Genomic DNA, 14,072 nt, shown 5'->3' on the forward strand with positions numbered 1-14,072 from the left:
AAATAGAGCTTTCTTATGCTCCATCCCTCAACTCCTTTCAGAGGAAAAGAAAACGATGCCACGGCACACTCGTTCCACGCGTGACTGACGTGGGTGGCAGCCAAACTGGAAATGGTGCCTGGGATGACGTACCGGAACAATGGCCTGGGCCGCAGTTGAACAGCAGCAGGTACAAACAGACGATTGCGATCCGAAGGTGAGGGAGTTTGGGAACTTGTGAACCGAGGCAGAAGCTGATGCGAGACACCGCAAAGTTTGAGTCGAGACACTTAGCAGCTCCGAATAATTACCCGTCAGCGAGTAAGTGGACGAGCCACTTAGTCAGCCACAGAAACAAGGGACAGCCACAAAAGCCGGGGATAGCCTCACGTGATTTTTCTACTTCTCTTGCTCCGAATGTATTTTCTACGAGAAGAGAACCTTGTTAACAATCAGATTAATTATCATCTTACGAATTCTTTTGACAAACGCTTCTGACCTAATGCGAGGCCGACACAGTAAAATAACTTTCAATTGTGATGGCTGCAACGAACCCACCGAGCGATTCTAGTCGACGAGCCCCGCGACGGATTGATGTCGCGACGCATTGGAAGTTGCCTTGGTGAAGAGATATACCCTGGGATTGTGTCTGAATGCTGAGACCTGCATGTCTCCCTGTTTTTTGTTACCTTCACTGAATACAGGAAAACCTTGCGTATGAGATATTGCAACTACTCGTTACACAATGAATCCTATGGGGCTCGTGATATCCGCGGGCTTGCATTTTTGGCAGTTGAGGTCACAACAACATATATTTTCCTAGTTCAAAGCCTACGCTAATATGCCGTGGCATCTTGTAGCAATAGCCTGATGAGTGAGGTAGCTTGACTGGTCAACTACTCTCTGCCGCCTACTCTGTTAGTGACACGTAAGAGCATCGGAATACTCAGGCCAAGCAGCCGAAAAGTGAAAGCCGTCATGCCAAGGTGAATTGCGAGCCCGAGTTAACCGATGTTGCAACTCACATCCCAAGGCGAAGATATACCGCGTCCATCATCATCCATCAACTCGAGCTCCCTCACCCGACCGGCAGCACACCCGGCTCTCCGTGACCACAATCCATCCCCAAACAACACGTCTGCTCAAGCATCACCAGAAACCTACTCCGGATACACCATCTTCCTAGTCACTCCGCCGTCAACCACCATCTCCACGCCACTCACCCCCTGCGCATCAACCAAATACGCAACTGCCCTTGCAACATCGTCCACCTTGCCAACCCTCCCCGTCAAATGCCACCTCATATCCTCCTCGCTCAGCCCATCCTGCCACCCTACCCCATTCTCATCCGCCTCTCTGCACTCGTCCCCAACGTGTATCCAGCCCGGCAGAATCGCATTAACCCTCACGCCCTTTCCGCCCAGCGAAACCGCCATGCTCTGCGTCAGCCCCAAAAGCCCAGCCTTTGTAGCCGAGTACGCCTCGTTATCGGGCTCGCTCATCACCGCCCTCGTGGAGGACACGTGAATCACGCACCCTCCCGCCACGACCAACATGTCCAGACAGGCCTGCGTCATGAGCATCGGCGCCGTGAGATTCGTCTGGATGCTCTTATTCCACTCCTCCAGCGTCATGTCCCGGAGGGCCAGGCCGCCCACGCCCCCCGTGTAAGCGGCATTGTTGACCAGGCAGTCCAGGCGGCCGGCGAAGAAGGACCGCGCGTGTTGGGCGGCGAGGGTGATGGCGCCCGGGGAGCAGAGGTCGGCCACGCACGTGGAAAACGTGTCGCCGGCGTGCGCCTTCGACAGCATGCCCGCCGTGTGCTCGAGCTCGCGGGCGTCGACGTCGACGAGGAACACGCGGTGGCGGGAGGCGAGGAGGTGGCGGGCGAGGCCGCGGCCGATCCCGCGTGCTGCGCCGGTGATGAGGAAGTTCTTCGACATGAGGAGATGGTTGTGCCGCTTTTCCTACATGGCTTTGGAGATGGAGATGGGCAAGTTTGGCGCGAGTGGCATGGACCGAGTTGATGACGGATGCATCGTTGATGGGACCCGCTCTGGTTGTTCTGGATCGGGGACGGAGACCAACTCTGCATTTACTTGCGGGAGATGATATCTACCGTAAGAAATATAGAAATGGAATCCGCTCGTATTTATTTGAAACCACATGTCTAGATACGTCCTGCAATGGGCGTGACATTACAGGGAGGTTGTGAGCCAATGGGAGATGACGATTATATAAAGTATACAAAGTAAGAGAAGTACTCTCTTTTCCCATAAAATGTCTTGTAATGCCAAGTCTCTCTAAGAGTGGTTACAATCTCCTGCAAATGTCTTTAGCAATCCCCTGTATTAATAAAGAGAACAGTTATTAGCAAAGAGCCCCTTGCTTCTAACCCCCTATCAGCTCTCTCGTTAAATCACTAATAGCTAAACTCACAAGTGTTCAGTTTGTATATGCGGTAATTGTACTTATTCAGCATCGAAACCTAAATTCCACTTGAAAACTAAGGACTGTATCCGCATAAGCTAGTCTATGTATTTCTTGTCCACTTGCGCGTGAGTCGTAGATACGCCGAGATAGTGAACTCGTGCTACCAATATACCACAGCGAGTCTCAGGATAACATACAACCGAACTATCAGCCTTGAAATCTCAAATTCAAATTATCCATGTTTAGACTCAGCCCTTGATACACATGGAACCTGTGGCTCTACCGTGTCCCCCCCTTTCGTGCTCGCTAGAGCTGGCCACAATACTAATTTCTAGGTCTTCTAGTATATGTAGGGTATATAAACTCGTAACAGATTGACTTTGTACAGTGTGGCGCCCTGTTTCAAGAACGCTCAGTCACTTGCGCTCGATTTAGGAAGAAGAGCCAAGTGTATTCGGGGACGCTCCTTTTCCGAACACTCGTATGCGCACCCGCCGAGTCTATTGCCAGTGGCAGACATGGACGCGTGAATATTGCCTTGTGACGAGAATGTGACCCCTGTGGACAAGACGAGACAGATAAGGCGGCACGTCTTGCAAATGATTGGCGTTGTCCAGGATCAGCGACCATGGATCATCCCGAGACACCAATAAAGAGTTTCGCCGACCATTTTCCCATAATCTGGCGACAACTGGCATTCACACAAGGTAATTTGGTTTGCATGTGACAAAAGGAACAAGCTGATCCTGGTCACTCTCCTAAAAACCTTCTTCATCTTTTCACCTTCGTAGAAACTGGTGCATGGAATGCATCTCTCCCAGACAAAGCCTTAGGAGTCCGAGTCAAACTGCAAGCTGGGCGGGACGTCACGTTAGTGACCAATGATTACAGACAAGAGGTGCCTATGTGAAAAAGAGATTGCTTTGCCACAATGGACAGTGCGCACTAGCATGCTAGAGTGTACCAGTGCTTCTTTCCTTCTGCGCTCTCTCACACGCCTGCATTGAGGCCGAGCTGAAGGAACACATACAGACTTGGTCACGAGGTACAAAGATCACGAATGAAGCCATAGGGCGGTTCCATAATTATTTTCAAAGAGCCTTTAAGGTAGATGCGAAATCTGTGAGATGGCTCCCGAAACGTAGCGTCGTAAAGACTACGAACCCCCTTGCACAGGCCGTAATAAGCCTCGTCTCGGCGTGGAGAGGGTGATAGCCTCCCAGCGAGGGAGGACGTCAGTTTGTTAGTCGGGGCTCAGAGCAAGGAACAGGGGACGGGAACAAGAAACGTGGAACACGGGGCCAGACGAAAGTTGGGACGGAAGCTCCAGCGTGTTTGAAGCTTGGTGTTGAAACGAGAGCTGAACGGATCGACGTGTGTCTTTTTGGTTATCAAGCCACCCAGCTTATCGGCCGAATAATATGATTGGACGCGCCTGCTGCTACAACCGGGAAATATAGATCAGCTCATGCAAACTATTGAATCGATGGGCAGCTCCCGAGGTTAGTGTGGCAAGTTCGTGTCGTCACTGATCGGCAGTTGAGCAAACCTCTTCGCTATAAGCTGCGTTGTGACATCTCGGAAATTCAACTCGGATTTGTGTTTCTGCTTTCTGGCGTTGAAAGCAAGGACTGGAGTGCATACTCCTGGCCCAGTCCTGGGAGCCCATCCGGGAGCAAATCGCGGATCCAGAATGTCCCAATTTACGAGTGTGTCCAAGTTTTGCAAGCATGACCAGCTAGACCGTGAACGCAAATGAGCCTATTCGAAAGGGGTGAGTCGGTCGGCTCAACCGGTCGGTTCACGCCCAACAATACACTGCAGTGTAAGGCTAAGACAATGTGAGCGCTTACTCGATGGATTTATCCTTTGGAGCAACCAGTGTCCCTGTCGCAAGTCGTGAACATCGTAGACAGGCTCACTGCTCACCATGCTGGCAGTCGGGTTCACCTCGTCACTAAATAATAGGGGATAGCGTGCAATGCGAAAAAGATAGCGTGTAGGGATATGTAGGGAGAGATGATGAAGGACGGTGTTTAGAGGTTGGCGAAGCATACAAGAGACAATATCGATGGAACAGCTTAAAATATGACCGATGTGAGGCTGCTAGACGTCTCAAATGGCTATCATTTGCCAGTGCTTCAAATCCGTGTTGCTTGATTCAGCTCCGAAGGGAGCAAGGACAACCCGATTGCCAAATTCTCATAACCTTCAGCCATGAAGTGGAGGTGACATCGTTCCCAGCTTACAACCGCGGGCTCGGCATGGCATAAGACAAACACGCGTATAAGGATACTATTACAGATCGTCTCCGCGGGGGGCTGTGAATGACCTCGAATGTGCAATAGTCTGGGAAGACTTCATATGCATGGCGGTTTTCTGTTTTTCCGCTGATGGCGCTTACTGCAGTTCAGTGGTGTAGTGAGAACAGAAAGACATGGCTTTTCAAAAGCTTCTAAAAAGTAAATTTGAGCGTCAACAGGTGGTCGTCACATTGTTTCATATCCCTCTAGTTGGTAGTAGTGTGCTTACTTTAGAATGCGGCCAGCATATTGTGTCGCCACGCCTTCTAATTTCCAACATGGCCTTCATTTCGGCATTGAATTCACAAGCAGCGCGCGCCAGGCATTTCGAGATATTAGATATGAAGCTGAAAGTATGAATGAGAAAGTACTCTCAGGTAAACACCGTGCTGCTCATATCATTTGTGTGTTTGCCCGGCGGCAACTTCATGGTGGGTTGACATAGTGATGACCTTGGCGATAAGACCACGTCTTATGTCTTGGAGGTAGAGAAGTGACGCTGACATTTACATTTCCTCAGACTCAAAGTATGATCGTGGTTGAATGAGACTGCCTAGGCGACCTAGGTAGTTGGTGCCCGTCATGAAGAGGCAAGGCTGTACCAATGCATAACATTGACTTTGGCACAATACTGCTAAAGTATCGAGAAGAAAAAAGTGCGGCGATGTACCTGTGTTTCGACAGTTACGCAGGGTTCAAAGTGAATAGTTGTTAAAGGCCAGATTGACAGACATTTAGTCTATTCCATTTACATATGGCAAAAGGGAGCATGATTGAAGGTGACATGATGAAAAGGAATGAAGCATAACAAACCTCAAAAATAATGCGGACAACAGGAGCGTCAAGTTTTGGGAAAAGTTGGCCAGCGCAATGAGTGATATGCACTATTTCGATCAATTTCGGGACAGGACATGAGAATTGTGCAATACTATCAGACAAGGTATGCCCCGGTGAGAGTGACTTTCAGCCTTCTCACCTGCACTTGATGCGATTATGAGCCATATATTTGTCCACACTCCGCACCTGTCGGGGCCGTTGGTAGACATCGACATAGGGGGGAATGTTTCCAGGACTTTCTTTTCGAATATCAGACGTACTGGGCGTATGTGCGACTAGAGCAGTTTAGGTATTGGATTTGCACCCATTGATCCGCGCACAAAAGCGAGGTTAGAAGCAGGGACTGCATCACGAGAAGGTGGTCTCACATGTGCGAGATAAATTTGTCCCTGTCATTGTCTCTGTCTATCCCAATCTTCTTTGCTCGTTTCAAAAGCAAGCTGTTTTGAATGTGATAATATGTCCCGACACTAGCCATGGCCACATGGTGTTGGAACTTCTCCCGTCCTGTTCAGACCATCCGTGGACAGTGTGATAGGACATGGGTTGGCTGCTCAAAACAGGCCTACCTTGTGATATCATTGCACAGGAAGCACCCTTGCTCATGGGGAACGATGTGGCAGTTTCCGGCATGGCATAGGTGGTGATGCGATGGCATGTGCTGGCTGGGGTTTGGGGGCCAATCTAAAGGAGGGGTAGCATCACGGGGCCGGCCCAGGATTTTGGAGTTCGGTAGAACTGAATGACTGAATCAGTTTATTGGGGAGGTATATAGATGAGTCTTGCTGTAAGCAGCTTCATGAATGAAGGTAGACGCATATTTCTGGCTTGTGATGTAGAACCCGTAAATTCGTGTTGAGTAGGCAACCGGATTCACTGGCTGCGATTGATATATAGCAATATACCGGCTCACGCGGTATACAGAAATCGATCAACATCATCTGGTTCCTAGAATTGCACAGTTCAAAGTAGCATCCTCGGGGTCGACGATTTCCTCGACTCACCAATACCTGACACCAACAGCACAGGCTGTTTGTTGCACATCTCTCAACTCCCAGTCTCTATAGGAAGGTTTGAGCTCAGTTTAGATGCGGCTCTTGGGAGATGAGAGCGCAACCCTGACTTCTGAACCGGGGGTTGGTGATTGATGGTTGATGTCACCCCACCCCACCCCAAGTGTTGTGAAAGGGACTCGAGTGAGATGATCGATGAAGTAATGACGGGGAGTTGAAGGTGATAAATACAGCCTTGGATTTTTTGGCCTTCGGCTTCTGCTTTTTCATTTCCTCGGCAATCCGTATTGATGCGTCAACTGTGTGGTACGAAACATGAGCACCCTCCTTGGCTGAAGCAGTTTGTAAGACATGGTGCCACAGTCTCAGGTTGATCTTCGGTAAGGCGAGTGACGCCCCGAATCTCAGCGCATCATGAAGACGTCGTCCGCATCATCTCGCACAACAAATAATGGCTCAAGCAATCTGTCCCACCCTCTTATCTTCTCATGCTGGATCGACTGCGAATCCTCATGATTAAAAAAGTAGTCTCCATGAACGAGCTTGGGAGCCAAACCCACCTGGCCCACGGCACCAAACACGCTAGACCCCAGATAGAGCCCCGACCCTGGACGACTCGTCGGAGCTGCTGGGATTTGAGATGCTTGCCTGGTAATTTTAGCCATGGAACCCTGAGTTTTGAGGGCCATGCAGGCTTTAAGTGTTCGGGCCCCCTTAATTGCTCGCTCTGACCGGAGGCATTTGGTGTTAACGGGCCCATGTCAGGCAGGATCTGGTAAGGATAGCAGACGTGTCGATGGTGCCGGAGTCAGTGGCAGGTCAGAAGGAGACAACAGCAACTTTGCCAGGTGAAGCCTCGATATGTGTGCCTAGGTATGTATGCCTGTGTTGCATCGTCCCAGTTTCGGAAAGCTTCGAGTGTGTCGTCTTCGGGCTGGAGCGGGTCTCGGATCTGGTCAACTGGTGTCAGCTTGTCAGCTAGGAGCAGGAGCTAGGAGCCTTCCGGAACTTTGCAAGAAGCAACTTGCCAACCGAATGATGGCAATGGTCAGTCGAAAGCCTGTCAAGGGATGCACTGCCATTCAATGCTGCCCTGTCAATGTGCACTGTCCAATACCAGAGGCAGAAGACGGACATCTGGAGCCATTGCCATTGACCCCTCTTCCCGTCAGTCTGTGTCTGGTCCTGGTCCCTGCCTCGGCCAGCTCTGGCCAATCCCGGCAGGTGCTCCCCGAAGTCAAAGTGCGTCACCTGCCCATGATTGCCATGCCGGGCTCATGCCTTCCCTCATTTGCGTTTGCAGCTCTTCTGCGAAGTGGCCAACTTCTCGTTCCTCTGTGCTCTCGTCCAAGCACTCCCGCACACGAGCTTGTTGATGTCGACAAGATTAGAAACTCTGCTGGTTCTCGAGCCTTGGCATCCTTTCTGCTGGTGCTGATGCTCCGCCTCGTGTTCGACACAAAGACCACGCCCGTGCAACCCGCAGCACCGGACCTGGCTTCCGGCACTATTGGGTGACGGCTGAAGGACTGTCGTCATCCCTGACAGCACCAGAGACAAGAAGGATCGCTGGGGCTGCTTTGCCACAACGTCTCCCCTTATTTCTGCTTATTTTGACCTGTGCGAAAAATAAGAGCATACGGGTTTCTCTCGCCCCTTTCCCTGTCCCCGTTTTGTCGCCATCATGAGTCTTGCCGAATCGCCAACTCTAAAGAGGGGAGAGCGGTTCCCGAGAGGCAGTGACGTCGCCGACGACAGCAGTTTCGACGATTCTACCCCCCATGCTGTCAAGGAGACCGATTCAGATCCCAACATGGATAACCAGAAGGGTGCAAAGGTCAAGAAGCGGTCCCTTTTTGGATTTGGAAAAAAGAAGGAGGGCAGCAGCTCGTTGACCACTGGCTCCGACACGGTGCCTACGTCGCCTGTGGCATCACAACCATCCAAAACATCACCGACGACATCGAAAATCACCGCATCCCCAACACGCGTGCATACCGGCGAGCATTGTGTGTTCGTGCACCCATCATCGCCTGGTCGAGCTCTCTCCAGCTCACCACGGGTGTCGTCTCCAGCCGGCTCACAGATTTTTGAGAGAGACGTACAGGACAGCACCGTGCTAAAGCCCAACTCTCCTGCTATTCCAACTCACATTCAAACCGAAAACTACATCCCCCCCGTCCTCGACGATGCCTCAGAGGCAATCACCAACGAGAAACTGGATCCCGACGCAGTGGAAATTGTAACACACACGTCGCACCAGCCCGCCTCGGTAACAGTCACGGGTGCCTCTGGAGGACTTGCGTCACCGTATGACCAGATGGCCTCTGAATGGGCCGCTGAGCTGGCTTCGTTTGCCAACCGCGTTGGCCTCCCTCCGGACAGTGCGTCCAATTACGGATCGCTGGATTCTGCCGACGTGCGGCGGCTATCGTTCATCTCATTTGCAGACGTTGTTCAGGCAGAACACGGGAATCAAGCCGGAGGACCAGGGTCGAGGGACAGCCTTCACATGGTGGGATTAACTTCGCTTCCGTCTGCAGCTCTGAATCGATCACCATCGCCCATCCGATCACCCGTGTCCAGCCAAGGACAGGGAACAAGTCCACCAACAAGTAACCCGGGGAGCATGAAGGGAGTCGAGATGAGCCCAACACGAAAACCGTTTGGTAGCCCCAAGCCCGGGCAACAGAATCTGGCTGCTCCAGGCGGCGATCTCAATATCGAAACAATGAGACAGGCTCTGAGACGAACTGGAAGCGCCGACCTGAGCAGTTTTAGAAGTAACCCGACAAGTCCACTCGACGGTCCAGGTTCTCGATAAATACAATCTCACCTGCGCTATAAAAAAACAAAGGCCGACGAGCATATACCACAAAAGCAGCGCAAATTATTTTTTTTACATGACGCTTTTGTTCAATCCCTGATATCATGTCCCCAGAGGCCACGGAGGGTTCATGGAGGAGTTTTTTTTTCTCGACCAACATTCGTTATTATTTTTATTATCTAGCAGGTGGCATGCGAATAGCGTCGAAACTTGGTGATATCTTTTGGCAATTGGGAGTTGGAAGAGCCTGTGATGGCTGGCGTCAAGCAAACTGCAAATATTACACAATGTGAAACCCCTGTTACATCGTTAGGTGCCAAGAAAGCTGTAGGGATTAGCCGTGTGAATAAGATGAACCAATGGATCGGCCTTTTAAGAATTGAAGTTTGCAGTACGGTATTGCCTCGATATGAGCGTGATTGAAGGGACCTGAGGTCATCCATCAGTGTGCTTGAAGAGATTCTCAGAGTCAAGACGCTAATGTGGCGAGGAGGCCAAAAATCGGTGAGGCTCTTGATCTATTCGGGACGGGAGTACGGAATATCGGAACCGTATATCCTTGCCCTCGGGCAACTAGCATGTTTTCGAGAGCCGAAATAGACCATTGGCCCTTGATTAGTTCGTTTATTTTCCTTCCAAGTCATTTGTCATCTACTAAAGCACGGTACGTGGCTGTACACGGGCCGAGTTTCCCAAGTACTCGATCCTGATCTTCATGTCGCTTTTATTTCGTTTTTCTTCTTCTTCTTCTTCTTCAAGCGTGGTCAACAAAACTCCACTGGGACATGAAACGCTGCGCACACGAGTCAAGACGCTTTTCTGCGACGGCCACTTGGTCTCAGATAAAGACGTGCTGACGGTTTGCTGGGACAAGGGGGCAAGATGGGTGGATGCGGGCGGGCTCGGTCAATGCTTGGATCAGATGGCGGCATCTGCAGACTGGAGGCCTGGCCGATGTGCCGAGCTGCCTGAGCACGGAGTAGATTCCCGTGCCGCTGTGTAAAGCGATGGTGTGCGGGTTCGGGGATGCGGTGTGCGGTTTGTCGGTGAATGCCAGCCCTGACGGCGCGTCTGAAGCGAGTCCGTTGCAACTCGCGGCATTGCCACGTCCTCCAAACTACTTGGTGCCTGCCAGGTCGGTACGGAGTATGCCTGGGGTGATGCACGGGGGAGTACTTCATGCTCGTCAAATCCAAGGCTGCCGGCCAAATGGTTTGCCGGGTATTGCAATCACGATGAGGCTCGCCAGCTGAGGTGAGCCGCCAAACAGTACATAATTTGATCAACCATGGACAAACAAGACGATGTCAACTGGCCTCTTTCGCCTCTATGGATCATTGGCGCGTACTCCATACTTCCTGCTTGGTCTCATAACCACTGTCTTTCCCTCTACCAGACAACCGCGCATCGCCCCCACACCCATGTGCGTGTGCCGACTGGACCTTTGGTAAAACGGTCTGGTTTATGGAGCTCGCCTGAAGATAAACTTACACAGGGATTAGGTTGGCGTAAAGGAAAAAGGGGCAACCCTGTCCATCCGTCCGATGTCAGACACGGCTACGATTCGGTTACACCCGGACAGCCAGAATATCCTGACACACAATGCATTTTGCTCACCATGAGCCAATGCCAGCCGAAAAAAATAGGTTGGAAGGCCTCAAGACATCTAGTGGAAGAGAAGTCATTGATTCGGCGGGCGCACAGCTGACCTCAGGGGTGCAGCCGTGTCTTGGGACGAGTCATAGACGCTGGGTATGCCTCTGCAGGTCTTGCCGTGTAGACTAATCATCAAGCGCATCTGGCAAACATCTAATGCGGCTGGCTGACCTGGATGCCTTGATTCAGGGATGAACTTCCTCGCTCAACGTTCCGTCCCCCAAGCCACCGCTTGATTGCCAGCCGTCGGCGTGGTTCTCCTCCGCCAACAAGCCACCCTTGCGCCAAAATACACTAGCTTTCGCCGCATGAACAGTCCGAAGAAGCTGTAAGGCATCGGGATGCTCTCGGCAACGGTTTTTGAACCACGACTATTGGTTCTGTCGCTTGGCCAATCCCCAATCCCCCCGCCGCCACGGACTGCGAGAGGCGTAGCAGGCTGAGAGTCAGACCCGACGGCAATGAATCCTTCACATGGCAAACTGATGGCAGACCGAGTAACAGGAACACGAGGGAGGCTAAGGTCTTGGATTTGGCGCCGAGGCTGTGTTCTAGAGTTAGGTGGTCGGGTTATACATAAGGGCAAAAGGGCCGACAGCGTGAGCATGAAACATTGAACAGGAACACACGTGCTGTGCCGACGTTGCAATTGAATACGCTTTCCATGAAGATCCCGTTGTCTGTTTTTGGGCAAGGCAAAAAGAAAAAGGGCATGCCTGACGTATGAAAATCCTATGTTTGCTCTGAACTGACACTTGTCTTGAATGACATACGCCTAGTCCAGAATTTAACGACAAGCTGCGCCATGCACCGAGTCCAGTGCCTGGATGACTCGTCCACGCTTCTCATTAGTTCCATTTGAACTAAAAGAGGGTAGCCGGTAGACGCTTCCGTATGCCCGTAGGGAGAAATTTGGAACCGTGTGCAGGCGTAACCGGAAATGAGACGGACTTCAAACCGCTAGGCCCGCGCTGCAGGCCTTAAAATGCATGAGAGACTAGGTCGAAATACTCCGTACTGTAAGAGATGAGGCATTTGATTTCTCGCACCTCTGTATGACAGTGGCTGAGAGGTTCCGAAGCATAGTACGTATTTGCTATGCATCAGAGGCACAGATTTCAACCTAGCATGGCCATAACGCCCAGCCTGTTATGGTGGATGAGGCCGTGAGGCGGCATCGCGTCCCGGCTATCTGGGTCGTGACAGTCATCAAGCAGGCACTATTGACGGGAGTGGGGCCTTGAGTACATTCGAGAAACGGCTGTGTGATGTAACGCGTCAATAGTCTTACATGAAGAATCCATTGATCAAGTACATTTCTGAACAGGAGTTCGCACCGTTGAGGCCACGAGACTGGGCTAGATCAGTAGGCATCTGGTTAAGAAAAGAGGCATTTAACAAGAAACAGCCACAATTTGCCTCCCGATCAGCTAGCTGCCCAACTGGCAACAGAGAGCTTGACGCCATTTCCATGGTCGGCGGATACTGGCTGTTCGTTTAGCCCCCGCTCTTTTGCGAGGTCTTGAGAAAGTTGAGAGTCCAGAGTCCAGATTGATGTCTGTCAAAGCTTCATCGACCCACCTGAGCTTCGTGCCCCAGAATCCACAACTGGCAATCTTGACGAAAAAGATCCATATGGTGTAGTATCGGATCGCGAGTTGAAGAGCGATTCGGAAAAGACTGCGACTCGGGTTTTTGGGAGGGGCGTGGATTTCATACACCGTACTCCGTACTGCGTCGTTCATGGATAATGATTGCCAATTTACCAGATCCATGGCACAGGGGTGGGGGTACCTGGGTCGTCCTGTACGATACAATGTCTGTAATGAGACAAGCGGACTCGGGAGAAAGCTTGTTATTGCGGCGTGTGATGGGGTAGCGAGGACCACGTCGGACAGAAAACAACAGCGCAATTCTTGCCAGCCACAACCACCTCCTGAGGGATGTACTACTCCGTACCTGATAGTAGAAGAAAAGTCAGAGCGAATAAAGTATACAGGTCCTCGTGCTAGGAGTTCGTAGACGGACCGACAACAAAGCCATCATCAGGGCAGAGTCTGCAGAGCCTTATTTGCCGCCAGTTCCTGATACGGAGAGCAGAGCCGATGTCTGTACATATGTAACTTACAGTATGTATACTCGGGGTGCTTTCTTACTGTTTTGAGTGTAGTAGTACCTTCCTAGGTAAGTAGGTAGCTGCTGATCTCGGAGGTATGACGGCCATGTTACGAATCTTGCATTCTCGCAGATCTAGCAATCTTGCGACAGGGGTCAAGAAAAGACATTGGCAGCTAGCTGAAGTCTCGATGGCTCGTTGGAAGCGACAGGCTAGCCCAGCCTCCAGGCCCTAGGCCCATGATACCTGGTGAGTCTTGGAGGATCGACGTCGGAATTGCGCAAATGGCATCTCCAATTGAAGAAGGCCGGCGGTCTTGCTCGTCTGAACTTATCCTTTGGCAAGCCCCAGACATGAATTGAGAGAGCAACCGCGCAGTACGCCCTCCAGCGACTACGGCGTAGGTACTTTACTTACGTAAGTACCCACTGTGCCAGTGCCTAGGCCAGTCGGCGCCTTGCCCAGCTACCAAGTCCCCAGTGGTCCCAGTGCCGCCACCTCCCACTTCCCACTTCCCGCCGCTCGTTCACTAGGGCGTATGTGCCTCCCCAAGGTAGTACTAGTACTTGAGTTGTTCAGGCTCGGCAACTGGCGAAACAACGTTGATCCGAGCACATCTTTCTACTTAGGTACAGTAAGTGAGAACCAGCACTTTAATACGCAAACATACTTCATTCGTCTTGGCATCATTGGACATCTGGACATACAATGGATTATTGCCCTAGACGAATGATGGGGCCAGTCCTCTCCCTGCTGAAGTCAGCCCCCTGGTCGCGCAAGCTCCAGGAGTCCCAAAGAGGTCCAAGGTGGTCCAAAGTGGTCCAGAGTAGCCCCACCTGTCATCCCAGCGCGGTTACGTGCTCGTTACGGAACTGTTACTCGCTACACGGTACTTGGGCAGGAGGTAC

At 51.5% G+C, this 14,072-nt stretch overlaps 2 protein-coding genes across 2 annotated transcripts; both read left to right on the top strand.

Annotated features, from left to right (window-relative positions):
• Positions 1-1,271: 1,271 nt before the first annotated feature.
• On the top strand, positions 1,272-2,006 carry MAA_03148 (uncharacterized protein; the record flags this gene model as incomplete). Its single annotated transcript, XM_007821146.1, has 1 exon — positions 1,272-2,006. The coding sequence occupies one exon, from the start codon at positions 1,272-1,274 to the stop codon at positions 2,004-2,006; it is 735 nt and encodes a 244-aa protein (XP_007819337.1).
• Positions 2,007-8,249: 6,243 nt separating this feature from the next.
• MAA_03149 (uncharacterized protein) lies at positions 8,250-9,389 on the top strand (the record flags this gene model as incomplete). The annotated part of the gene is made up of 1 exon (XM_007821147.1): positions 8,250-9,389. One exon carries the CDS (start codon positions 8,250-8,252, stop codon positions 9,387-9,389), a length of 1,140 nt encoding a protein of 379 aa, XP_007819338.1.
• Between the last annotated feature and the right edge of the window lie 4,683 nt (positions 9,390-14,072).

This window comes from Metarhizium robertsii (assembly GCF_000187425.2).
Source record: "Metarhizium robertsii ARSEF 23 chromosome Unknown MAA_Scf_4, whole genome shotgun sequence".
NCBI lineage: Eukaryota > Fungi > Ascomycota > Sordariomycetes > Hypocreales > Clavicipitaceae > Metarhizium > Metarhizium robertsii.